This window comes from Schistocerca americana, chromosome 11 (assembly GCF_021461395.2).
Source record: "Schistocerca americana isolate TAMUIC-IGC-003095 chromosome 11, iqSchAmer2.1, whole genome shotgun sequence".
Taxonomy (NCBI): domain Eukaryota; kingdom Metazoa; phylum Arthropoda; class Insecta; order Orthoptera; family Acrididae; genus Schistocerca; species Schistocerca americana.
In genome coordinates, this window is record NC_060129.1 from 139,631,902 (window position 1) to 139,657,516 (window position 25,615).

The window sequence follows — 25,615 nt, forward strand, 5'->3', positions numbered from 1 at the left end:
CTTCACAAAAAAAAATTGTCTCCTGTGACTATATATTATCGGTGAGTCATGGTCAGAACAGTGTACCAACTGACTTCGATGTTGATGTCAGCGAGCCTCATCATTAGTTTCAAAGGGGAGATCTTGTCCCACGGCCAGTGCAATTTCCGGATCTTGCACCTCTGGACGTTTTTAGAGGAAACTGAATAAAAACAGATGAAGACCTACTTGCTAGGATCCACGCTGCCAGTCTCTTGGTACAACAGACACCAGGTATCCTTGAGAGAGTGCGGCAGAACTTCGTGTGTCGTTGCCATGCATGCGTTGAGGCAGGCAGTCATTTCTTCGCACAGTTACTATGAGTTACATTGTTCTTGTGTGGTGTACACTGTGTATGAGCATAAGACAATAAATATGCATTTCCGGCCACTGGTTCCTTATCTCAATACAATCGTGTGAGGACCCACTATAACCTGTTTCAATTTGACTCAAAATGTTTTAGACACCCTGTATCATTACTGAAAGTGTAGTTACTGGGCATTTTACCATTTTGTAATTCCTGTATGATGCTCATCGTCATACATGCATAGTCAGTGTTGGTTGAACAGTTAACACGTATAGTTACTACGTATCAGACTGCACTTGGTAATTTGTATGTGAACTCCAAAATGTCAGTTCCACCTATGTATTATTCAGCCATCATTTAGCACTGAAAGAATTGGGTTACTATGTTATCAGTGTTACTACTTGTAAATTTTTGTTAGATCACCACATACTATTTGAGCTGCTGATCCGTGCTGGCAAAGTTACTTCTTGAAAGCTAATCACTGTGACATGTTTAATATCAATAAATGTGAAGAAAATTAAATGTAAACTTTACAGCATGGTGTACAATTATTTAATATGATTAATGAGATTAGTGACAGAAGAAAATCTATGAGACTTAAAAAGGTGACCAAAACAGGTCACATTCAGTTTAGTTTCACTGGGGCTCATCATTATCCTGCTGGTTGTCAGTCTTTTAGCGAAACATCAACTCCATATTGGCCAAGCAGCAGAGGAATCGTTTGTCTGCTGCTTTGCGTGTGAAATGCTTTTGTTGTTGAAACGATGGAGTGGTCTGAGAAGAATGTAATGCTAGTGAGAGAAGAATATGCTTGTAGGATGTGGGGTGCAAGAGCTCCACTGCACAAACATCGGTGCAAAAATATGATTGGCAGAAAATTGCTGAAGCACTCAAAACTCTTACTGGGGTCATGAGAGAGACAATAAGATCATTAGATGCTACCACCAAGTGGAAACAGAGTGTGTAAGCACTTTGTATTTCATTTTATTAAGAAGGAAAAAGCACAAAAAATTTCCCTGAACTCAAACGAGTATGAATATGTACCTACTACACTAACTAAAATTAAAAATTGGCCAGTTGCGAATAGAAATCGTGTACTGAGGGTCTTGTTCAAACTTAATTAATTACATACACAGACAGACACTTCACCTATTCCAGGAATCAATAATCTTAACTATTTTTGCCTGTTATCAACATTGATTTTGTTTGTTTGTTTTGTTTTGTTTTGGGGTGCAAAAAACAACATCCAATTCAAAACTATAGAACACAAAGACAGAGAGGAGTTAAAAAACGACTATATGTCAGTCCCATTTGACATAACAGAAGACAGCTAAAATCAGGCATGTGGAAAAAGTGCTAAAAATGACACCATACAGAAACAGAGGTCCAAAACTAAAAATTAAATGGCCTTCACCATATTGCTTTGGCGGATAAAAAGTAAAATGCAGTCGACAGCCTGTGCGTCATTTGCTAAAACGGCCGATAACTCAGACGGCAAACCCAAGCGGGAACGTAAACAGTTAAAAAAATGGGCATTCCATCAGGAAGTGGCGGACAGTTAAAACTTGGGCACAATGTGTGCAAAGTGGTGGGGCAGCGCCACTTAACAAATTACTATGGCTAACAAGGCAGTGCCCAATATGCAGCCTAGCTGAAATTACCTCCTCCCAGCGGCAGGGCTGAGAGGGGTCGGAGGAGGTCGTCCGAGCCACTGGGAGAGGCTTAATAAGCCAGACCTTATTCCTGTGAAGGGAAGACCATTGGCGAAGCCAAAGGGACACCCCCTCCTGACAAACGTCAACACAGAGATCATTGGAGGGAATACAGGTACTCGCAGGCTAAGGTACGAGGACTGCAGCCTCGGCAGCAGTGTCGGCGGCCTCATTTCCTAGCAAACCGACATGACGAGTAATTTGGCTTCACCAAGAGTGAGCAAGTGACAGTTTTCCTAGACCAGCTGCACTAAGGGATGGGCAGTGCACATAGACTTTGAAGGCAGCTGAGTAAGTCTGAGCAGAGAACACAACTGAAAAGGCTGTGTTGCCAGATGTACCTTGAACCCTGATACACGGCGAAGAGCTCAGGTGTAAATGCTGTAGCAGCGTGCTGGAAGACAATATCTAAAGATACGGGTGCCAATGACGAAGGCACACCTGACCCCACAGTCAGTCAGAGCCTTCAGTGTATACAAAGGTACTATCGTGAAGTTCCATGTGAAGGTCATGAAACTGAAGGCAATAGACCGAGGCTGGAGTAGTGTACGCGAATGAAGGCCAAGGTTAACACGGGCTGCTTCACGAAGCCAAGGTGGTGGAGGGTTCACACCCACCAGGAAAGTTGCGGGTAGTGCAAAGCAAGTGCCGTAGCAAGTGCCAACAGCGGACTCTAGGAAGTAACAGAGAAGAGGGACACGCCCCATACGGGTGATCAAAGGAATCATCAAGGAAGGAGGCATAGGATGGGTCGCCCTGTATGGCAGAGAAACGATATGCATACCTGCTGAGGAGGAAGTCACGGCGGTAGGACAGTGGTAGTTCAGCAGCTTCAGCATACAGACTCGCAACTGGGCTAGTGTAAAAGGTGCCCATGGCCAAACAGATGACATGATGGTGGATAGCGTTGAGACGGCGTAAGAAGGATGGACGTGCAGACTCATACACAAACCACACATAGTCGGGTTTCAAACGGACAAGGGACTGGTACAAATGGAGGAGGGTGGTTCAATCAGCACCCAAGATGTACCATTGTGGACATGTACGACATTGAGGAATCAGGCACAGAGGATTGCCAAGTAAGACACGTGGGAGGATCAAGAGAGCTTCCTATCGAGCACGAGCCCCAGGAATTTTGCAGTTTCAACAAATGGAAGGGCAACAGGCCCAAAAGGTAGAGATGGTGGGAGAAACCATCTGCGCCGCCAGAAATTCATACAGTTGGTTTTGTCATTGGAAAAGTGAAAGCCATTGTCAATGCTCCAGGAGTAAAGATGATCACGACACTGCTGAATACACCACTTAGTGAGACAGGTCTGTGGAGGACAGCAATAGATGGCAAAATATTCAACAAAAAGGAGCTGGAGATGCCCAGTGGGAGACAGATCGTTATAGGGTTAGTGGCGATAGCAAAGAGGACTACGATGCTCAGGACAGAACCCTGAGGCACACTGTTTTCCTGGATAAAGGTGTCCGACAAGGCAGAACCCAAACGCACCTTCAAAACTCGGTCTTTTAAAAAAGCCTGAAGGAAACAGAGCAGACGGCCACGGAAGCCCCACATGTAAAGAGTATGGAAGACACCAGCAGGTGTCTTAGGCCTTCTCCAAATTGAAAAACACGACCACAGTCTCGGATTTCTGCAGAAAACCATTCATGGCATGGGTGGACAATGTAACAAGAGGGTCAACTGCAAAACACCACACTTGAAATCCACACGGTGCATTCGTCAGTAAATTGCAAGACTCTAGCCAACATACTAGCTGGGCATGAATCACATGTTCCACCACCTTGCAAATGCAGCTGGTAAGAGAGATGGGGCGGTAGCAAGAAGGAAGTTTACCGGGCTTAGGTACGGGGACGACGGTGGCTTCACGCCAGTGGCCGGGAAATGTGCCCTTTGCCCAGATGCAGTTGTACGTGTTAAGCAGAAAGTGCTTGCCCGGAAGAGAGAGGTGCTGCAACATCTGAATGTGGATGGCATCTGGCCCTGGGACAGAGGATGCAGATGAACTGAGAGCACGATCTAGCTCCTTCATAGTAAAGGCAGCATTGTAGCACTCACAATTCAGAAAACAGAAGGGTATCGCCCGAGCCTCCTCCACTCGTTTCTGATGGAGGAAGGCAGGGTGATAGTGGGAAGAGCTCGAAAATTCTGCAAAATGGTGGCTCTAGGTGTTGGAGGTAACAATAGGGTCCACAATGGCATTGTCTGTTACTGTCAGGCCCGAAATTGGGGAATGGATCTGGGTCCCAGAGAGCTGTCGGAGGTTGGCCCATATGACAGAGGAATGGGTGGAACTGTTAAAAGAACTAGTGAATGAAAGCCAGCTAATTCTTTTGCTATCCTGAAGAACACGACAACACTTTGCACGCATCTGTATATAATGAATGCAGTTTGCCATCATAGGATGGGTGGTTAAAAATGTGGAGAGCATGCCTCCGTGCACGAATTGCGTCGAGGCATGCATCAGCCCACCGAAGGGCTGGGACATGACGTGATAAAAAGGAAGTGCGAGGAATGGAGCAGTAACGATAACGTTTGTGAGATATTCCACCTGGTCATCATAACGGGGGAAATCTTTTTCTTTGAAGGTCGCCAGGGAGGAGGAAAGCTGCCAGTCAGCCTTTGTAAGCTGCCATTTGGATGTGCACACGGATCGCATAGGAGTCGGCAAACGGATAGCACACGAGAAATCGTTGCTCGAGTAGGTGTCAGAAAGAACGGACCACTGAAGACGACGGGCAAGCTGGGTAGTGCAGAAGGATAAGTCCAGACGGGAATAGGTGTGCGAGGAGTCGGAAAGGAAAGTGTGTACTCCATTGTTAAGGCAGAAGAGGTTAAGTTGGTTAAGATGGTAGCCAAGAGGGCACCTCTCTGACAGGTCTTGGGAGACCCCAAAGGGGATTATGTGCATTAAAGTCACCGAGTGCCAACAATGGGGGAGGTAGCTGCCCCGTAACCTGAAAGAAGTCTGCCTTGGTGACATCAAATAACGGAGGGACATAAATGGTACAGAGAAAAAAAGTCAGGTGGGGAAGGAAAAGACGTACTGCAACACTTGGAAGATGAGTAGTCAGGGAGATGGACTGACAGAAGACGGATTGACTACAAATGTCATCCCGTACGAGCAGCTTGACGCCCCCACGAGATGGAATGCCGACTCAGGGGGATGGTCAAAATTAATCAGTAAGAAATGTGAAAGCTCAAAGCAATCATTTCCCGAAGGCAGTGTACGAGGGGATGGTACAATACTAAAAGCAGCCGTAAATTCTCTTTGTGGGACCAAAAGCCGTGAACGTTCCATTGGTGGAGAGTCATGATGAGGAAGAGATGTAGGGCAACTGCCGAGTGACAGCCGGTAAAGAGTTGCTACTACAGGGCACAGAAGCAGGAGGATCCTGAGCCACAGGTGCACAGAAACATCAGCTTGCTTGTACGGTCGTTCTGTGGAGTCCGACGCTGAAAAACGGTTGGCGGTGCGCACTGGGGACAGGAAGGCCGGCCGGGCTCAGGTATAACGTGGCAACACCGTCAAACAGGATCTTCGAGTCGGCAAAGGAGAAAACCGTTTGCCTTTGGTGGACTTCTTCGAGTCTTTCCAGTTACAGGAATACTCGGGTGTCGTTTGGCTGGAGGGACGAAGGAAATCTTCATTGGAATACTCCTTCTGTCCTTTCTCGCCTACCGATTGTGTAGCTGGTAGCTTCGCCCCTCGAGGCGAGAGTTTGACAGCTCGTTGCACAGCTGGACAGGGGAATGGCGATGCTACCTCGACACTGGGCGATTTCACAACCTCAGAGCTGAATTTGAGGTCACATGTCTGCGTAGCCACGGCCTTCGTGGAGCGGGGAGCAGCAAGAACAGAACTATAGGTGCCAGACGGGAAACGCAGGGTTTGAGATTAGCCAGTAACTTGCGAGCAACTGGGTAAGGCACTTTTTCCTTCACCCCAATCTCCTGGACAGCCTGCTCACCAAGATACACGGGACAATACCGAGAGGAGGCAACATGGCCGCCATTGCAGTTGATACAGTGGGGAGAAGGACGCGGACACTCGACCTCGTTCGCATCCCTACCACAGGTTACACATTTGGCTGAGTGTTGACAAGACGTTCTAGTGTCATTGAAACAATGACACTGGTAGCAGCGCATTGGGTTCAGAATGTAAGGCCAGACTGTGATAATTTCACACCATGTTTTGATCTTGGATGGAAGGACCACTCTGTCAAATGTGAGAAGAAGAGTGTGGGTGGGCACTGAGGAGGAATCTACCTTTTTCATTACACGATGAATGGCAATGACACCCTGATCAGAGAGGTAAGATTGAATTTTGGCCTCAGTTAGACCATCGAGCAGCCGGTGAAAATTACACCACGGGAAGAATTCAAAGTTCTACGGACCTCCACACGAACAGGGTAGCTGTGGAGAAATGAGGCAGCAAGCAGTTGTGCTTGAGAATCAGAAGTAGCCTCCAAAAGCAAAGTGCCATTCTGTAAACGAAAGAAGGATTTCACAGGGCCGGCAATTGCATCAACACGTTTCTGAATAATAAATGGATTTACCGTGGCGAAGGACTGACTGTCTTCAGTACGTGAGACCACGAGGAACTGTGGTGCAGAACGAAAGGTCTTCGAATCATTAACCTCGTTACATTGATGTTTCGTAGACATCGATTGGGAAGACGATTGACTCATTGCGAGGAAATCAACCACGATTGCCAGCATCTCCGATGGCGCACTCCTTCCAAATGTGGGGCCCCTTCACAAGGGGCACACCCACCTTAGGTTGATTGTTCACACTTCAGGTCACACCACCTGAACATCTGACAGAGGGACCAATCGGCAATTCGGCAAGGTTGCAGCTCAGGCAATCACCCCTCTGTGGGTCTGGCCTGTACCAGGGGGTACGTGCGAACACTACCTGTCAACCTGAGGCTGGGAATTACGCATTACCCAGTCACCTTTTACGCATCAGACACTTGGGCCAACCTTCAGGAGTGCACAAGAAGGAAGAAGAGAAAGAGGAACCTCAAACAGCAAAGTGGAGGAACAAGGGGAGAAGGGAAACAAAGAAAGGAACAAGAGGGAAAAACAAGGGTGAGACTGTTCTTATGGCAGCGAAAGACAATGCAGAACATTCCCAATAACATCCCGGATATGTTCCCCAAGGGAGGGGAAAAAGAATAGCAAGAGGATAGATATGCTGCACGGAGGGGAAAAAATGCTGCAAAGGCTGGGGCCCCGTGGTAGCCAATCACGAACCTGCCAAAAAGTGGTGAGCCCCCTGGGGGGGGGGGATCAACATTGATACTGGTAACATATCAATCCCAGTGATTCCAAGACTTTTGAGAATGTTTTAATTTAATGTCTGAAGTCAGGTACAAATGACAAAAGAAATGTATTTCTTGTGTGATATAATTACAAATTAATAATTTGCTGATGTTTATCCTTGACTTGTACTATGAAACCTTTCTTCTTGCCAAATTTGATGAGTCTATCACAATGCGAAGTACCCTATAGAATTTGAAAAGTGAGTTTGAGAGTATCAAAATATGTGACATAAATGGCCTAGTCTTTTGACTGCGTTGACTTAAGCTTCACTTTTTTACAGCCCAAAGGGACTGTAGACCTTAATATGTGACATAAATTTCAGCTTGATACATCTACCTGCTTCTGAGAAAAAGTGTTTCAAACAGTTGGACAGACAGACATACAGACTAACAATAAAGTGATCCTATATGGGTTCTGTTGTTACCAACTGAGGTACGAAACCCCAAATATATGCAAAGGACCTGATCATTTTCTTTGTTTACATTGATAATAGATGTAATTACATGTCTCATGTTACTTCCGGTGTTTTTGATGCATTAACCATTGAATATATATCTTTTCCGGCAATCAGGCTATTTGCCCTTTGACAAAGTACACGGCAGATTTTACAGGTAGTCTATGCAACAAAGTACGTATATTTCACAGTCTATGCAACAGAAAGTACATAAATTTCACATTTCAATCATTTCTGATTGACATTATCTTCTTTATATAAGCACTTTAGTAAAATCCATGAAGTGCTTCGGGTGTATCACTGCAAACTTCAGAACTATTTGAGAAGAGACAGCTACTTAAATTTGTAACAACTACTAACATGGACATCTCCAGTTGCTAATAACCAAGGAGAAAATGATAACCTTCTTTCAGGTTATGTCAATCAGTGGTAGTTAGGGTTCTCGGTACAAATTTCCTTTAACTGTAATGAGACGCCAGCGAAAGACACTGACTGACATATGTGCAAGATTTGGAATAATGCTACACTCATTCTGTCATCTTTCCTCCAGTATAAATGCTTGTTCACAGATACAAACAAATGATCACTAGTGAATACACTTTTCTAATGTTGGTACACTCCCATTTGCTTTGTTGTGAACAAGGCTTAAGCAACTCGTAGTGGTGACACTAATGATTACAAGTTTCAAAACAAGTTTAGGCAAAGAATAAGAAAAGAAGATAAAACTTTTTTTCAGAAGATACCATTTCCAAAAAGCAAACATAATTCACAAACACGTAAAGGTGAAAACAGCGGCTTCCATCCTCAGTGAGACAATTACGGCTACTGCAACTCGATCTCACCTTGCCGAGAACTTCTTCGGACTTGCCGTACAGGGGTGCCGTGTCAATGTAGTTGATGCCCTGCCGGACCGCCTCCCGCACTGCTGCAATTCCCTCTTCTTCGGGGTAGTCTCTGCAACAGCATGTGTGTTGTCACTACAGGGTAGCTGTTTTGTCTCAGTGCATTGATACTGTGACATATTCTGTTATTACACAGGGTGTTTTAGGAATGATAGCAAATATTTTAGGAGACGGTAGTATGGAATAATTCCAGTAAAACATTCTCCAAAATGTATGTCTCATTTTGATTGGTAAAATCAAACAATGAAAACTCCAGGTTAGAATATTAACAATATAAGGAAAGATAGGTTGCTACTCATAATAAAGATGGCATTTTGAGTTGCAGACAGACACAATGAAATGAAACGACAGACACAATGAAAAGACAATTACACATTAGACTTGGACAATGCCTTCTTTAGAAATGGAAACACACACATTCCTTCACACAAGCAAGCACACCTCACACACACGACCACCGTCTCCGGGAGCTCACACCAGAATGTCAAATGAGTGTGTGTGTGTGTGTGTGTGTGTGTGTGTGTGTGTTTTTTTTTTCCTTTTCTACAGAAAGCTTTGGCCAAAAGCTAATGATGAGTAACTCTCTCTTCATTGTGCTGTCTGCAACTCAATGTGTCATCTTAATGGTGAGTAGCAATCTATCTTTCCTTATATTGTCAGTTTTCTGTAGTTGCAGAGATACAGCTGGTTCAGATGTAACTGGTTTATTGGGACAACTGCTTATTGAAACACACAACACAGATTCATATAAGAGTAGACGATACACACTTCTAGTTAAGTAAACGATATACTAATTTTTATTATGCTGATATACAGTCAGTGCTTCATTTCTTTGTGTTACACACACTAATAATTATGTAACATCACTAGAAATAATTTAATGAACTGCTGAAAATAAAGTTCACCATCTCATTTCTTATGCAGACCTACAATTCTGTGCAAACAAACTTTGTGTACCCGTATATCTGATCAATCAATTCGACATTTTCAAATCCAGGAAGACAGCGATTCATTCATGTAATGCAGCTTCTGTAGAAAATATGCACAGTTTTCGAGCACAAGCCTCGAAATGATAGTGTAAAATGTCATAGTCAATCATTAAAAACGTAAACATTTCGAGCATTAACCATCTGTAACACGGTTTCAAAGATATTTCTTGGAATGACTTGATAAAACTTTAGCATTGAAACATCAGTACCAACCAATATTGTTAAATGCTAGAGCTGAAACTTATATTTTTCAATGACGATTACTGAAACCAAAAATTTTACAAAACTCTGTATTGAATTTATTTTAAATTTTTTATTTATTTATTTTTGCTTATCAAAAAGTAATCATTTCAAATGTTTTTTTTTTTCCCCCAGCAGAAAATAGTGTCATATGCAAGGCTTTATGAATTAATAAGTCAAGACAATTTAAAATTATAATGATGAAAACTTTTATTTGTAATTGTTACTTGTTTATATTAGCACCAGTGCAATCCTAGATCATTCAGCTGTAGATTTGCTTGTCAGAAAGTCAGTTTATGCGCCAGATTTTGAAGGTATGTGTACTACTTTTCAACCAGTTTGTTTTTGTGGAACTTTCATGGGGTAATTGATAGTTAGGCAGTGTGTCAACTTGACCAGCTAAGTATTTATGAAGTTTCTGTATATTCCTCCAGTCATCACATTATGCACCACTAAATTCACATTTACTTAATAGTACTGTTGCAGCAGTTCATTTAGCTGTAGATGGGGTGCCATGTTCCCATTTACAGAAAAACTGTGTCATTTTACGTGTTGGTAATCCAGTTGCTATGGTTTCATTTATTTACTTTCATTTTTGTTTGAAATTCGAAGCTATGAAATTGTGCTTCAGTTGACATTTATTGAACTATAGGGGGGGGGGGGGGGGAGGGGGGGAGGGGGGGGGGGGGGGGAAACACGCAAATTAGGTACAAACTACAGCAAGCACACACCTATTCAACATGTAAATGTCACTACAGATACTCGGATTTAGGTTACGACATGTTCGATATGCCTGCCATCACTGGCAGTGATGTGACTGACGCAGATGAGTTACAAAATTCTGCATGAGCTGCTTAAGTGTAGAAACATTGATTCTGTCAATGATCTTCTGAATGGCTGCTTTCAGCACAGCAATGGTTTTGGGGTTATTGCTATATACCCCCACGAAAAGGAGCCCCATGTTTTCAGATCCGGTGAATATGGCAGCCAATTGAGGCCCATGCCAGTGGCCTCTGTGTACCCCAGAGCCAGAATGTGGTCCCCAAAGTGCTCCACCAGGACGTCAGACACTCTCCTGCTTTGATGGGGTCGAGCTCCCACTTGCACGAATGACATCTTGTCGAAATCTGGGTCACTTTGCATAATGGGGATGAAATTATCCTCCAAAAACTTGACGTAGCATTCGATAGCCATCATGCTGTCAAAGAATATCGCACTGATTATTCTGTGACTGGACATTGCACACCACACAGTCACCCGTTGAGGGTGCAGAAACATCTCGATCATGCAATGAGTATTTTCAGTCCCTCAAATGTACCAATTTTGTTTAGTGACAATCCCATCAAAATGAAAGTGAGCTTCGTCACTAAACCAAACCATGCTAATTCCCATCATGCCCTGCGGCCAACTATGCAGTTTGAACTTCCTAACGCAAACTATTCAGAAGTTATGACAATTTTATCTCGTGTAATTCCTAAATGCCATACCGAATGTCCAGTTGATATTGGTTACACCAGTTGATATTGGTTACAGAAGTACAGCTGTTAGAGTGTAACCTAAACAGATACTCACAGAAAGCTTTAAGTAAAGGCTAATTAAGAGCACAGTTTATTTGCATAAATTCCACGTCCAACTTACGCACACTTTTGAATTCTCTTGTGAAGGCAACCTGCAGCTCTTCTGAGATTGTCTTGAAGTTCTTTTATGAACACTATCATCTGAATGGCCAGTTAGTTTTTGTGTTACTTCATCAGCTGTCCCCACAGGCAAAAATATAAAGGGATAAAGGTCCTGAAACCTTGAAGGCCAAGAAACTTGACCCTATCTGCTGATCCGTCTTCTACATCTATATATGCATCTAAACTGCAAATCACTGTCAAGTGCACAGCAGAGGGTACGTCCCATCATACCAGTTTATGAGGGTTTCTTCCCATTCCATTCACATATGGAGTGTGAGAAGAATGATTGTTTGAATGACTCTTTGTGTGCTGTAATGATTGTAATCTTATCCTTATGATCCCAAGTGAGTAATATGAAGGGGTTTTTAGTATATTTCTGGAGTCATTATTTAAAAATATTTCTTGAAACTTCGTCAGTAGAATTTCTCAGGATAGTTTGTCTATCTTCAAGGGTCTGCCAGTCCAGTATCTTCAGTACCTCTCGTGACTTCCCCATGGATAAAACAAACCTGTGATCATTTGTGCTACCATTCTCTGTATATGTTCAATATCCCTTGTTAGTCCTACACACTTGAGTGCTGTTCTAGAGTCAGTTGCGCAGGTCATTTGTAAGCAATCTCCTTTTTGCTCTGATTCCTCTTCCCCAGTATTCTACCAATAATCCAAATTCTCCACCTGCTTTACCCACGACTGAGCTTACGTGGTAATTCCATTTCATATCCCTACGTAGCGTTACACCTATGTATTAGCACGAGTTGGCCAATTCCAGCAATGACTCATTGATATTATAGTCATAGGATACAGTGTTTTTTTTCATTTTGTGAAGTGCTTCTGCAGAATGTTAAGTTTAGATGAAGTGTCACCTGGCAACTAGGATGTGCAGGGGCCCTGTCACGCTGGAAGAACATAACCATCCTTGTAGCCGAAGTACCCTCTTCCAATAAAGCTGGAAGCTAATTTTCAAGAAAGTCTAGATAATGTGACCTTATAAGATGATGTGGTAATATAACGGGCCCAATCAACTGACTGTCCAACACAAAACACAATGCATTTACAGAGAAATTCGATTGACAATGTGTCTCCATAAAGGCAGGTGGGTTTCGTCAGACCACTGATGTGAGTTAAGAGCGTTACTGATACCGTGAAAGCGGCTTCATCGCTGGACAGTATTACATGGTACTTTGCAGTCAGTTAGCGATGAAAATTCAATCATCTACTTTCAACTCTTAAAAAAAAATAAAGAATTCATTGTAAATAAAAAGAGGCCATGCATACCTTATACCTGTCATACATATATGTTGAACACTAGTATCCATAGAAATTTTGCATGTGCTTGTTAAAGGTTTATGTTTTGCCAACTGAATAATGCCTTGTACTTCATTCACATTGTGTTCATTTGTACATTTATATGAGGTATGACTGCTAGGCATGGCAACAACCTCACCAAGTTTATTGAAAACACAAGTTAGCACTGTTGAATCTGCTGTTCTGTGTTTAGGAAATTATGTACCATATTCTCTACACGAGGCAATTGTTATAGGCTCTCTAGTGTTTCGTATCTATATAAACGATTTAGGAGACAATCTGAGCAGCTGCCTTAGTTTGTTTGCAGATGATGCTGTCGTTTATTGCCTAATTAAAGTCATCAGAAGATCAAAACCAACTACAAAATGATTTAGAGGAGATATCTGTATGGTGTAAAAATCGGCAATTGGCTGTAAATAATGAATAGTGTGAGGTCATCCACAAGTGCTAAAAGGAATCGGTTACACTTTGGTTAAATGATAAATTAATCAAATCTAAAGACCGTAAATTCAACTAAATACATAGGAATTACACTTACAAACAACTTAAAGTGGGAAGAAGACACAGATACCGTTGTGGGGAAAGCAAAATGGAAGACTGTGTTTTACTGGCAGAACATTTAGAAGATGCAAAAGAGCTACTAAAGAGGCTGCCTACACTACACTTGCCTGTCCTCTTTTTGGAGTATATCACACAGTGTGGGACCCTTACCAGATAGGATTAAAGGAGACACATTTTGTATTATAGAGAAATGGGGGAGGTGGGAGAGCGACATGGACGTGATTCAGGATTTAATGTGGACATCATTAAAACATAGGCATTTCTCGTTGCGACAGGATCTTCTCACGAAATGTCAATGTTACACGAAATATTTATTCTAATTAGTCTATACTATCACCTCCTGAAGTATCTACTATTCCTCCAGAAAAACACTGTTTGGCTAGAGCTTAATATGCCTCACACTTATTCAATTTATTTTATACACATATTCGGACAATCCTTTTATGTGCATCTGTTGTTCAGATGTGAAATGGGTCAAAAATGTATACAAACATAAATTGCATAGAATATTAACAATGGCTGTACGATGGGAAAATAAACTGAATCTCCATAAACCATCGCAAATAAAATAAAAACATGGAACTGTAACAAAAACAAAAGCAAACTGCAGAAGCATAGCAAAAGAATCAGTGCATATGGTACGACAATAAACAACACTCAATCAAAATACATGTACAAAAACAGCCTATATGTCTCTCTCTTGACCCTCAAGTGGGCGCACCTACATATAAAGTGCACCAGCCACAAATAACATTATCTTGCACCATTCCATTGTTGTTTTATGTTTGCACACCTGCTCCTACTCCTTAATTACTGCTTCACCTAACACAGTGATAAGTTCTGGTGTCATACGTCCAGGTAAGCAACAGTAATATAAAGGTAAACATCAAGCAATGTGAGAAAAAATTCATGACCCATACAATAAAATAACCCCAATTCCAAGATAGCAGCAAAATCTCACAATGAGGCCAGTGTCTACAAGCTAATTTGCGATCAAATACGCAGTTGGCGGGGATCTGACACAACTGCCTTATTTATGGCAGTTCCTGAGATTAACCTTCATATACAAACAGAAAAATAAAGTAGGGGACTTTAAATTATGTACATTTAGGTAGTTCACTTTTATTGGGTGTATTTCTCTATGGATGTTATAGTTGGACTCTGGATAAGTTGGAAAGTAATCAACTTGAAGCTGCTAAAATGACAATGATAAGCTGGACAGAAAGAAAAACCAAGTTGGAAATCTAAAAGAAGTAAACGAATTGAAGAGATTTTTAAAGGAAATGGAAAAAGCGGGAAATAACATTTATTGGCCATCTTATCAGACAGGCCACCTTCGTCACTGATATTCTTGAATGGAATGAGCAGGGAATTAAGAGAAGGAAGGATGAAGTGTTTGGAATACATCAAGAGGTGGGGGGACAGGATGCGATAACTACTTGGAACTGAAACAAACAGCAAATGACAGAAGAGTTGTTGCACTTATGAGGAATTAGCCTTTTGAATACCTATATATAGATATGTAACAATGAAAACAATCAATTATTGACAAAATTATCTAATTGGGTCATTATCTATGATCTCTGTCAAGTTTCTGCACAAACTCACTAGATGGCAGGGCTGTGCTAAGCAACACACTGTTTGGGTTCTTGGCATATTAGTTATGGTGTCAGGATGGATGCTGACTGTGAGCAAAGAATGAACATTAACTTCTGTGTTAAGCTCGGGAAAACCCCTAGTAAAACGTGGACAAAGATTAGCAAGCATATGCAGGCAATGCACTTAAAAAAAGTCATGTTTTCAAGTGACACAAAAGGCTTTGTGAAGGTAGAGATACAGCGCAAGACGATCCCAGAGCTGGTTGTCCATCTACGGCAGATACCAATGTAAATGTGGAGTGTATAAGGCAGTTATTGCAAGAAGACTGTTACGTAACTGTGCGTACAATATCAAAAGAACTTAATTTGAATCGTGATGTGTTTCACAATATTTTACACAAAGATTTAGGGTAATGGAAACTTAATGCAAAACTCATCTCTCACACACTAACAGATGGACAGAAGGAGGAAAGAGGAAGGAGGAAATAATTTCCACTGAACTACTGTATAGAACCAGATGTGATCCAACGTTTCTGTCAAGCATCATTGCTGGGAATCAAAGTTGGTGCTACCAATATGACCCTCATACAAAGCGTCAAAGCGCTGAATGGCAGCGTCCCAGATCACCACCGTCAAAAAAAGTCAAACCACAACCTTCGAGAACAAAGACAATGTTGATTGCATTTTTTGATAGTAAAGGATTAATTCACCATGAGACTGTTCCTCCACATCAAAAAGTGAAGTTAACTCTCCCCTTGCAATTTTTTCTCATTGCCATGAGTGAAAAGGCAACTGAAAGAAAAGCTCCATCAAGACTTCACAGACATCGGACTATGCAAATGAGCTTACAAGCATCACAGTTGAAAATTGCCCTGCTAGCCTCCAAAACTTCCAGAAACATTGACAACTGTTTACATATAGCCAAGGGGACTACTTTGATAGGTGCTAGGATCATTACTTGGTAAGGATGATTTTCCATTTTTTACAAAGAACCTATCCTGGAACTTTTCTGACAAAGGGAGTATTACACACCCGTCATTATTTATCGGTAATACATTATATACACAAACCGTCCTTGAGAATCAGCCTGTCTATTAGTGAAAACCTTGTCAAAATCCCTATAGTAGTTCCCGAGATTAAGATTCACATGTAGATTTTAAATTACATACATATCAATAATGCACTGCTACCATGCAATCCTCTGATGTTGTTTGGCAGTGAATTAAAAAATTTTAATGCTAGACACTAAACACGCTTCTGTGCCAAAGTCTGATTTTTGAAATTGCTATCAAAGTCAGTCTTCCCTCTTGTACCGTGATAGTGGTTCTCTCCATTGCTTTTATGATGCACAGGATTGGAACCACAAAGCTCACAATGGAATCAATACATTGGTAAGTGCAATGGGTAAATCTAGTTTCTCAAAATGCTTATGACAGGAGGTTCCCAGCAAAAGTCTATCTGTACTTTGGACAATTTTTTTCTGGGAAAAGTAAACATTCTATGATACCTATGGATCACACCAAACAGATTCAACACATAACAGAGTAGCAGTAGTATGGTATTCTGCTTTACGGCAGGTCTTGTCATGGGTTAAGCCTCTTCCACTTTTGTCTGACCATAGCCAGTCTTTTCATTTCTGAATATTTCCCTCCATTGATATTGTCCAGCATTTGTTATCTTCTTTTTCCTCTTCCCCTTTTCCCCCTCCACCATTCCTTCTACTCCTTCCTGCAATAAACAGCCCTCCTCAAACAATGTCCAATCCAGTTCTGTTTTCTCTTTCTGATGACTTTCAGCACGTTTCTTTCTTCTCCAACTCTTCTTTAATACTTCTTCATTCCTTACTCGGTCTTCCCATTCCACTTTTTCCATTCTTCTCCATATCCACATCTCTAGTGCCTCCAACCTTATTTCATCTTCCTTCCTCAATGTCCAGGTCTTTGCACCACACAGTGCAACACTCCAGATGTAACATTTGGCCAGTTTTTTCCTCAGATCTTTGTTTAGTGGTCTGCTAAGTAATTTCTGTATCCTCTTGAATCCTTCTTTTGCCATTGCAATTCATTTCCTAATTCCTCTTGAGCAATACATTTCATCCATTATTAGACTTCCCAAGTAATTGAATTTATTCACTTGCTCTATTTCCTCTCCACCTATTTTCATACGGAATTTTCTCCCCTTTCCTCCAATTACCACGCTTTTCGTTTTCTTCTTGTTAATCTTCATTCCATAGCCTTCTAATTTTGTGTTTAGATCATCTAACATTTGTTCCATGTCTGTTGCACTCTCTGCCATCACAACCATGTCGTCTGCAAATCTTATACACTCCACTCTCCAACCCCCTATACAGACTCCTCTCCTTCCATCAAAACTTTCACTAATAATTTCCTCAGCAGTGTTGGTGATAAACAACAACCTTGTCTTACATCTCTTGCCAGTTCAATTTCTTCACTCATCGCACCTCCTATTTCTTACTCTTGCTCTTTGGTTCATATATAAATTTCTAATTAGCCTTCTAACCCTCCAGTCAACTCCATGTTTCCTTGGGATTTCCATCAGTTTGTTCCATCTGACACAGTCAAAAGCCTTCTCAAGATCAATGAACACAACATACACCTTCCATTTCTTCTCTATGTACCTCTCCCCTATCACTCTCAGTAGCCCAATGGTATCTCTAGTTCCCACTCCTCTCCTGAAACCAAATTGTTCATCTCCTATTACGCAATTCAACTTTCCGTATAGGCTTCTGTTGAGCGTCCTCAGCAAGACTTTGGCTGCAAGCGATATCAGGCTCACTGTTTATTTATTTATTTTATTTATTTATGCATTTATTTTACCTGGCAAGATTAGGGCCTTCAGGCCCTCTCTTACACCTAACCAGACATACTCAGATTCAACAAATTTCAGTTTCTACAGAACATTAAGGACATATAACATGTTATACAGTATTAATGTTAACGAAAAAAAAATTCTACGTTCCTCACACTTTTTGCTGTTCTTTTTCTTTTCTACAGGTATTAAGATACTTTCTGCAAAGTCCTTTGGCAATTTTCCTGTCATGCATATTTGATTACACAATTCAATAAACTTGCTTTTCCCTCCTTTCTCCAATGACTTTAACAGTTCCACAGGAATCTCATCAATTCCCACTGCCTTTCCATTTTTCATCTCCTTCATAGATTCTTCAATCTCACTAGTTAGGATTGCATTTTGCTTTGTCATCATCTGCAACTTTATCTTCTTCTTCTTCTTCTATCCCAAGGTCTTCTTCGCTTGGCCGGCTGGCTGTCTGCAGCATATAGCCATTCTATTTATTCTTCCCATCTTCTCATTATTTCTTGGGATTCATTCACCACTTTACTGTCTGCTGCCTCTACTTCCATTAGTCAATTGTTGTTTCTCTTTTCCCTGAATGTCAACTCCATTGCTTCTTTGTGGAAGTACCCAAAGCAAGTGGACTCTGTGATACTGATGTATCCAACAAGCAAGATTGTTCTAATGATAAAGCAGCTGAGGGCAACTTTTTTATGATTTGGAGGACATAATGTTCCCAGTGGCAGGACATACTTTCTCCTGATACAGCCCAACAAATTTCATAAGTAGATGCAACTTAATTTTTTCCCCTTTCCTCCAATGTATTTCATAACGAATGGAAGTAAGTTACAAATACAGGTCTTAAAACATTATTAACAAGATTTCTAAAGCACAAATGAAATGAAGTCATTTATAATATAAAACTGGTCTAAATGATGCAAATTTTAATGTGAATTAAGTTGGATCACAAAGGCGAGAAACTAGTCTGGCAGCTATGCAGGAACCAGAGTGTCAAAATGAAAGACAGTGAGGGGAAAGTTGCAAAAGTACATAAGGTTGTTTGGCAGCGATGCAGCCTCTCACCGTAAATATTCAACATATACAGGGTGTTCAAAGAGGAATAGTTAATATTCAGGGACATGACAGGAATGATCATTCAAAACAAAAAAGTCAAACATAGGCTCTAAAATGCATACCTTAAGAACTATGACTAATTCTTGAACTTCGATTCTGTGAAACAAATCTCTTCTGTGGCAAGCTCTTTGCTTTCCATATTTTGAGAAGTGGTAGTTAGGACCAAAACAAGAGAAAATTATCTAGTAGAAAAGGGCTCTTAAGAGCTATGAAAACTTTCTAATCTCCACTACTTTGAAACACAACTATTCTAATGAACAAGTTCTCATAACTTTTAAGGTATGCATTTTAGAGTACATGTTTAATGGACTTTTTTTGTTACTTTAGTCCACACTACCACTTCTCAAAATATGGAAAGCAAAGAGTTTGCAGTAGAAGAGATTTGTTTCACAGTATCGAAGGTCAAGAATTGCTCATAGCTCTTAAGGTATACGTTTGAGAGATCAAGTTTACTTGACTTTTTTGTATAGAATTATCATTCCTGTCATGTACTTAAATATTGACAATTCCTCTTGAAATGCCCTGCATATTGAGGATCCAATAAATGGGTGTACAGATATATGTCTCGAAAGAATAACTATATGTTGAGAAAATACAAAAATCCATAGATCTGTAGATGATGTAGCTGTGACAGTCTCCAAAGTGCCATAGAAGAACTGGACAAGGTATTTTCAGAAAGATATAATATGAAAATAAATACAAAGAAAACAAATTTTTGTATTTAGCAAAGTTGCAATAGCAGCAAACCTACAACTGGATGGAGAGCAACAGTGCAGAAATTCACATCACAAAACAGCATTCAACGCCAAGAAGCTAATAACATCAAAAATATTAGTTTAAACTCCAGCAATCAGTACATAAAATCTTATTTTAGGAGTGTTGCCCTATACAGGGTGTAACTAAAAGGTATGGCCAAGCTTTCAGGAAACATTTGTCTCGTGTAAAGGAAGAGAATTCATTACATGGACATGGGTCGGGAAATGCTTTACTCCCTTGTAAGATCTCATTTTCTACTTCTCTTCACAACCAGATTAATCACGGGAAACTGGCAGGAAAAGAATTATCGGTACAGTACGTAACACTTTCTTAAACGAAATGTTCAAAATTCCCACCGTCAGCAATGATGCACGCATCACCTGCCATCACATTCAACTGACGCTGTAACTGAGGAGAATTGGGAAGTGTTTCACACCTTTCTACAATACAGGCATGAATACTGTGAATCTTGTATTGGGATTTTGTTTACAAGAGCTTTCAAATGACCCACAAATAAAACTCTAGTGGTTTGATGTTTGGTGACCCACATTCAGTGTACTTGCTTCGTTTCTGGTACTCGTAATTGCATCCTCTTCTACTGCATGTAGGACAGCCTCTCCCAACTTGGGTGTGTGGTGCCACCATGCAGTACCAGTGTTGACCCTGCTTCTGGTGAATGTACGTCTCTGAGGTCCGCTGGTTCTCCGTAGCAAAGAGGGAGTGTGAAGGTGTCTGGTGGTGAGGAAAACATTGTGCATACAACTAACGAGCAGTCTTCCGATTGCAGTGAGCTTCGCCATACGGGAACACCGTGTCGGCATATTCCACAAACCTGTAGTTCAATATGGTTGACAGCAACACACTAAAAACGAATCGTGCCTACAGATCGCATTCTGTACTGTAGTAAATGACTACTACCAGCACGAACAAAGACCACAACCACAAAAGCAGGTACAAACTTCTCGAGGCAGATCACAAACTAAACTGAGAGGCACGTAAACAAACCTGTAGTGGACACAAAACATCAAGTAACTGATGAATGATGTACACAACACCAAGATTAGAGTGCTGCAAATGCAGCAGATTTGAACTTGTATTACAGTATTTTGCATGTAGCAAGAAAACAGTACGTTTCCACATGTGAGATCCTATGCGAAACTCATTCTCCCTGGTCCCTAGTACAAATTCTGAACGTCTGCTAGGGAATTTAGTTACATCCTGTTGTCATTGTTGTTGTGGTGGTTGTGGTCATGGTCGTCTTCAGTCCAGAGACTGGTTTGATGCAGCTCTCCATGCTACTCTATCCTGCGCAAGCCCCTTCATCTCCGAATGACTACTGCAACTTACATCCTTCTGAATCTGCTTAGCGTATTCATCTCTTGGTCTCCCTCCACAATATTTACCCTCCACGCTTCTTTCCAATACTAAACTGGTGATCCCTTGACATTTCAGAATGTGCCCTACTAACCGATCTCATCTTCTAGTCAAATTGTGCTACAAATTCCTCTTCTCTCCAATTCTATTCAATACCTCCCCATTAGTTACGTGATCTACCCATATAATCTTCAGCATTCTTCTGTAGCACCACATTTCAAAAGCTTCTATTCTCTTGTCCAAACTATTTATTGTCCATGTTTCACTTCCATACATGGCTACACTCCATACAAATACTTTCAGAAACCGCTTACTGACACTTAAATCTATACTACATGTTAACAAATTTCTCTTCTTTAGAAATGTTTTCCTTGCCATAGCCAGTCTACATTTTACATCGTCTCTACTTTTGTCATTATCAGTTATTTTGCTCATCAAATAGCAAAACTCCTTTACTACTTTAAGTGTCTCGTTTCCTAATCTAATTCCCTCAGCATCACTTGATTGAATTCGACTACATTCCATTATCCTCATTTTGATTTTGTTGATGTTCATTTTATATCCTCCTTTCAAGACACTGTCCATTCTGTTCAACTGCCCTTCCAGGTCCTTTGCTGTCTCTGACAGAATTGCAATGTCATCGGCAAACCTCGAAAGTTGTATTTCTTCTTCATGGATTTTAATTTCTACTTCAAATTTTTCTTTTGTTTCCTTTACTGGTTGTTCAATGTACATACAGAATACCTCTCTTTCATGCCCCTTGACTCTTATAACTGCCAACTGTTTTCTGTACAATTTGTACATAGCCTTTTGCTCTCTGTATTTTATCCCTGCTACCTTCAGAATTTCAAAGAGAATATTCCAGTCAACATTGTCAAAAGCTTTCTTCAGGTCTACAAATGCTAAAAATGTAGGTTTGTCTTTCCTTAAGAAATGTTCTAAGATAAGTCGTAGGGTCAGTATTGCCTTGCATATTCCTACATTTCTCTGGAATCCAAACTGATCTTCCTGAAGGTTGACATCCAGCTTTTCAGTTCTTCTGTAAAGAATTTGTGTTAGTATTTTGCAACCATGACTTATTAAACTGATAGTTCAGTAATTTTCCCAGTTGTTGGCAACTGCATTACTTGGAATTGGAATTATTACATTTTTCTGTAAGTCTAAGGGTATCTTGCTTGTCTTGTACATTATGCACACCAGACTGAAAATTTTTGTCACGACTGGCTCTCCCAAGACTGTTGGTAGTTCTGATGGAATATTGTCTACCCCCAGGGATTTTGTTTCGACTTAAGATCTTTCAGAGATCTGTCAAATTCTTCTCACAGTATCATATATTCCATCTCATCTTCATCTACATCCACTTCCATTTCTGTAACATTGACTTCAAGTCTACACATCCTGTATAGACTTAAAAGCTGCTGTTTTTCTCATAACATACATGTGTACAGTCATGCAGAAGCAATTACCATAGTTATCAGTTTGAGAAGATAACTACTAGCCATATGTTGTTGTTAGTTTACTTTACGAAAGTAGCCAGCAGTAGCTGCTTCCCCCTGTCAATGTATATCTTGACTCATTCCACATCACTGAAGGTTATGCTTTATGATGGCACTTATAGAATACAAAATTTGAATGACTGAATGACAATTTCGCTACCTGAAGAACAGAATTGTATAATTTTTATAGACTACAAACTAAAGCGTTATTGTATCAAGGTAATATATGTAAAATAATGTAAAACTTTTGTATTAGAAACACAAAAAGGTTTCATACTAAATTATGCCACATTTCCTACACAACAAATCACATTTCACAAGCACTCCTCACCCATAACAACCCAGCGGGCCAGCACCCAGACCCAGGTGGGACACTTTGAGACCCGTCGTGCCGAGGTCATTATAGCGCATCGCCTTCACGGCGGCCTCGTCGTGGAAACCAGGAACGTACGTCGGCGGCAGCATTTTTTGCGGTGTCTCGTATTCCTGTTTCTCTGCAAAAGACAGGAGAGACTTGTTGGTGTATCCGGCCTGTGGTTACAAAGTATCGGTGGTAGCACTGCTCCTTTATATGCTCGACAGCATAAGATAAACATCAACAATTTATATTTTAATTTATTTGCTTCAGCAATATTTCAATACATTTGCATAAATGTGTTTCCTTCTCTGTTTTGTGTGAAATTAATCCATCTCTCTCCAGTATTGCATTCATGCAACATGAAGTTTTCAGTAATTTTTTTCAGAAAGTGTTAGACTATGTGCGAAACATAAAAAACACAGACAGAAAACTCTTAAATGCCTTTTAACACATGCATGATGAGCATTGTGTAAGTTCATTTTAACTGCATTTTATGAAGTTGAACTTTGTAATGTGCGTATGAAACACTGGGAAGAAATGGGTTAATGGGAGACCGGCAACGTGGTATAACCTTTCTCAATCGACAAGAGTTTTTTCAGGGCCGGTCACCGCAATGTCTTTTCTCACAAGCCATCTTGCACAAGCCATGCATCATGGCAATCAGGTGGATGCAGTATTTCCTGACTTCCAAAGAGCAATTATGTCGGTACCACTCCTTAAGTTTATTAACAAAATTATGATTAACTACATCTACATCTTTACTCTGCAAATCACCATGAAGTGTATGGCAGATGGTAGTCCCACTGTACCAGTTCTTAGTTTTTTTCCCCCATTCTATTCAAGTACGTGGTGCCATAACAATGATTATTTGAATGCCTCTGTGGGTACAGTAATTATTAATCTCATCCCCACTATCCCTATGGAAATGCCGTGTAGCTAAGGCCCCCCCGTCGGGTAGACCGTTCGCCTGGTTCAAGTCTTTCGAGTTGACGCCACTGTGGCGACTTGCTTGTCGATGGGGATGAAATGATGATGATGAGGACAACACAACACCCAGTACCTAAGCGGAGAAAATCTCCGACCCATGGAGGGAATCGAACCCGGGGCGTTAGGTATGACATTCTGTCATGCTGACCACTCAGCTACCAGGAGCAGACACCATCCCTATGGGAGTGATATGTAGAGAGTTGTAATACATTCAGAGTCATCATTTAAATCTGGTTCTTGAAACCTTGTTAGTAGACTTTCTAGAATAAGTTTACATCAATTTTAAAAAGTCTTCCAGTTCAATTGCTTCCGTATCTCTGACACTCACCCATGAATCAAACAAACCTGTGACTATTCGTGCTGCCCTTCTTTGTATATGTTCAATATCCCCTGTCAGTCCTATTTGGCATGGGTCTCACACAGTTGAGTCATGTTCTAGAACCAGTCACACAAGTGATTTCTAAGCAATCTCCTTTGTATACTGAACATTTTCCCAGTACTCTACCAATAAACCAAAGTCTATCACCTGTGTTACTCATAACTGAGCCTATGTGATCATTCCATCTCACATCCCTGCAACTGTTACAACCAGGAATTTGTATGAGTTGGCCAATTCCAGCAGTGACTCACTGATATTATAGTTGTAGGATACTAATTTTTTTTGTTTTGTAAAGTGCAAAATTTTACATTTCTGAACATTTAAAGAAAGTTGCCAGTCTCTGCACCACGTTGAAATCTTATCAAGATCTGACTGAATATTTATGCAGCTTCTTTCAGGCAGTGCTTCATTACAGATTATTATTATTATGCTGAAGATTAGATGGGTAGATCACATAACTAATGAGGAAGAATTGAATAGGATTGGGGAGAAGAGAAGTTTGTGGCACAACTTGACCAGAAGAAGGGATCGGTTGGTAGGACATGTTCTGAGGCATCAAGGGATCACCAATTTAGTATTGGAGGGCAGCGTGGAGGGTAAAAATCGTAGAGGGAGACCAAGAGATGAATACACTAAGCAGATTCAGAAGGATGTAGGTTGCAGTAGGTACTGGGAGATGAAAAAGCTTGCACAGGATAGAGTAGCATGGAGAGCTGCATCAAACCAGTCTCAGGACTGAAGACCACAACAACAACAACAATTATTATTCGCATTATCTGCAGAAAGTCTATGGTTACTATTAATATCATCTGCAAGGTCATTAATATACAACATGAACATTATTATTATTATTATTCGCATTATCTGCAGAAAGTCTATGGTTACTATTAATATCATCTGCAAGGTCATTAATATACAACATGAACATTATTATTATTATTATTCGCATTATCTGCAGAAAGTCTATGGTTACTATTAATATCATCTGCAAGGTCAGTAATATACAACATGAACAACAATAGCCCCAATACACGTCCCTGGGGCGCACTCCAATTTACTTGTATTCCCTGGGTCGCACTCCAAGTTACTTGTACATCTGATGATGACTCTGAATCCGAGATAATATGCGGTGTCTTCCCTACAGTACTTGAGAACTCTTCTCCTCAACATGTTATGTATTTGTATACTCTGTTTCTTTGTGTTTTATTAATTCTTCAA

At 40.8% G+C, this 25,615-nt stretch overlaps 1 protein-coding gene across 1 annotated transcript in view; it reads right to left on the minus strand.

Moving 5' to 3' along the window:
* LOC124553679 (L-galactose dehydrogenase-like) overlaps nt 1-25,615 on the minus strand; it is a 57,157-nt gene that overhangs the window by 24,274 nt on the left and 7,268 nt on the right. Inside the window, exons 2-3 of the mRNA XM_047127564.1 lie at nt 23,005-23,167; nt 8,668-8,779 (exon numbers count right to left, since the gene is read on the minus strand). Of these exons, the coding sequence (XP_046983520.1) occupies nt 8,668-8,779; nt 23,005-23,138 (246 nt within the window). The 5' untranslated portion in view covers nt 23,139-23,167. The remainder of the gene's footprint in view (nt 1-8,667; nt 8,780-23,004; nt 23,168-25,615) is intronic.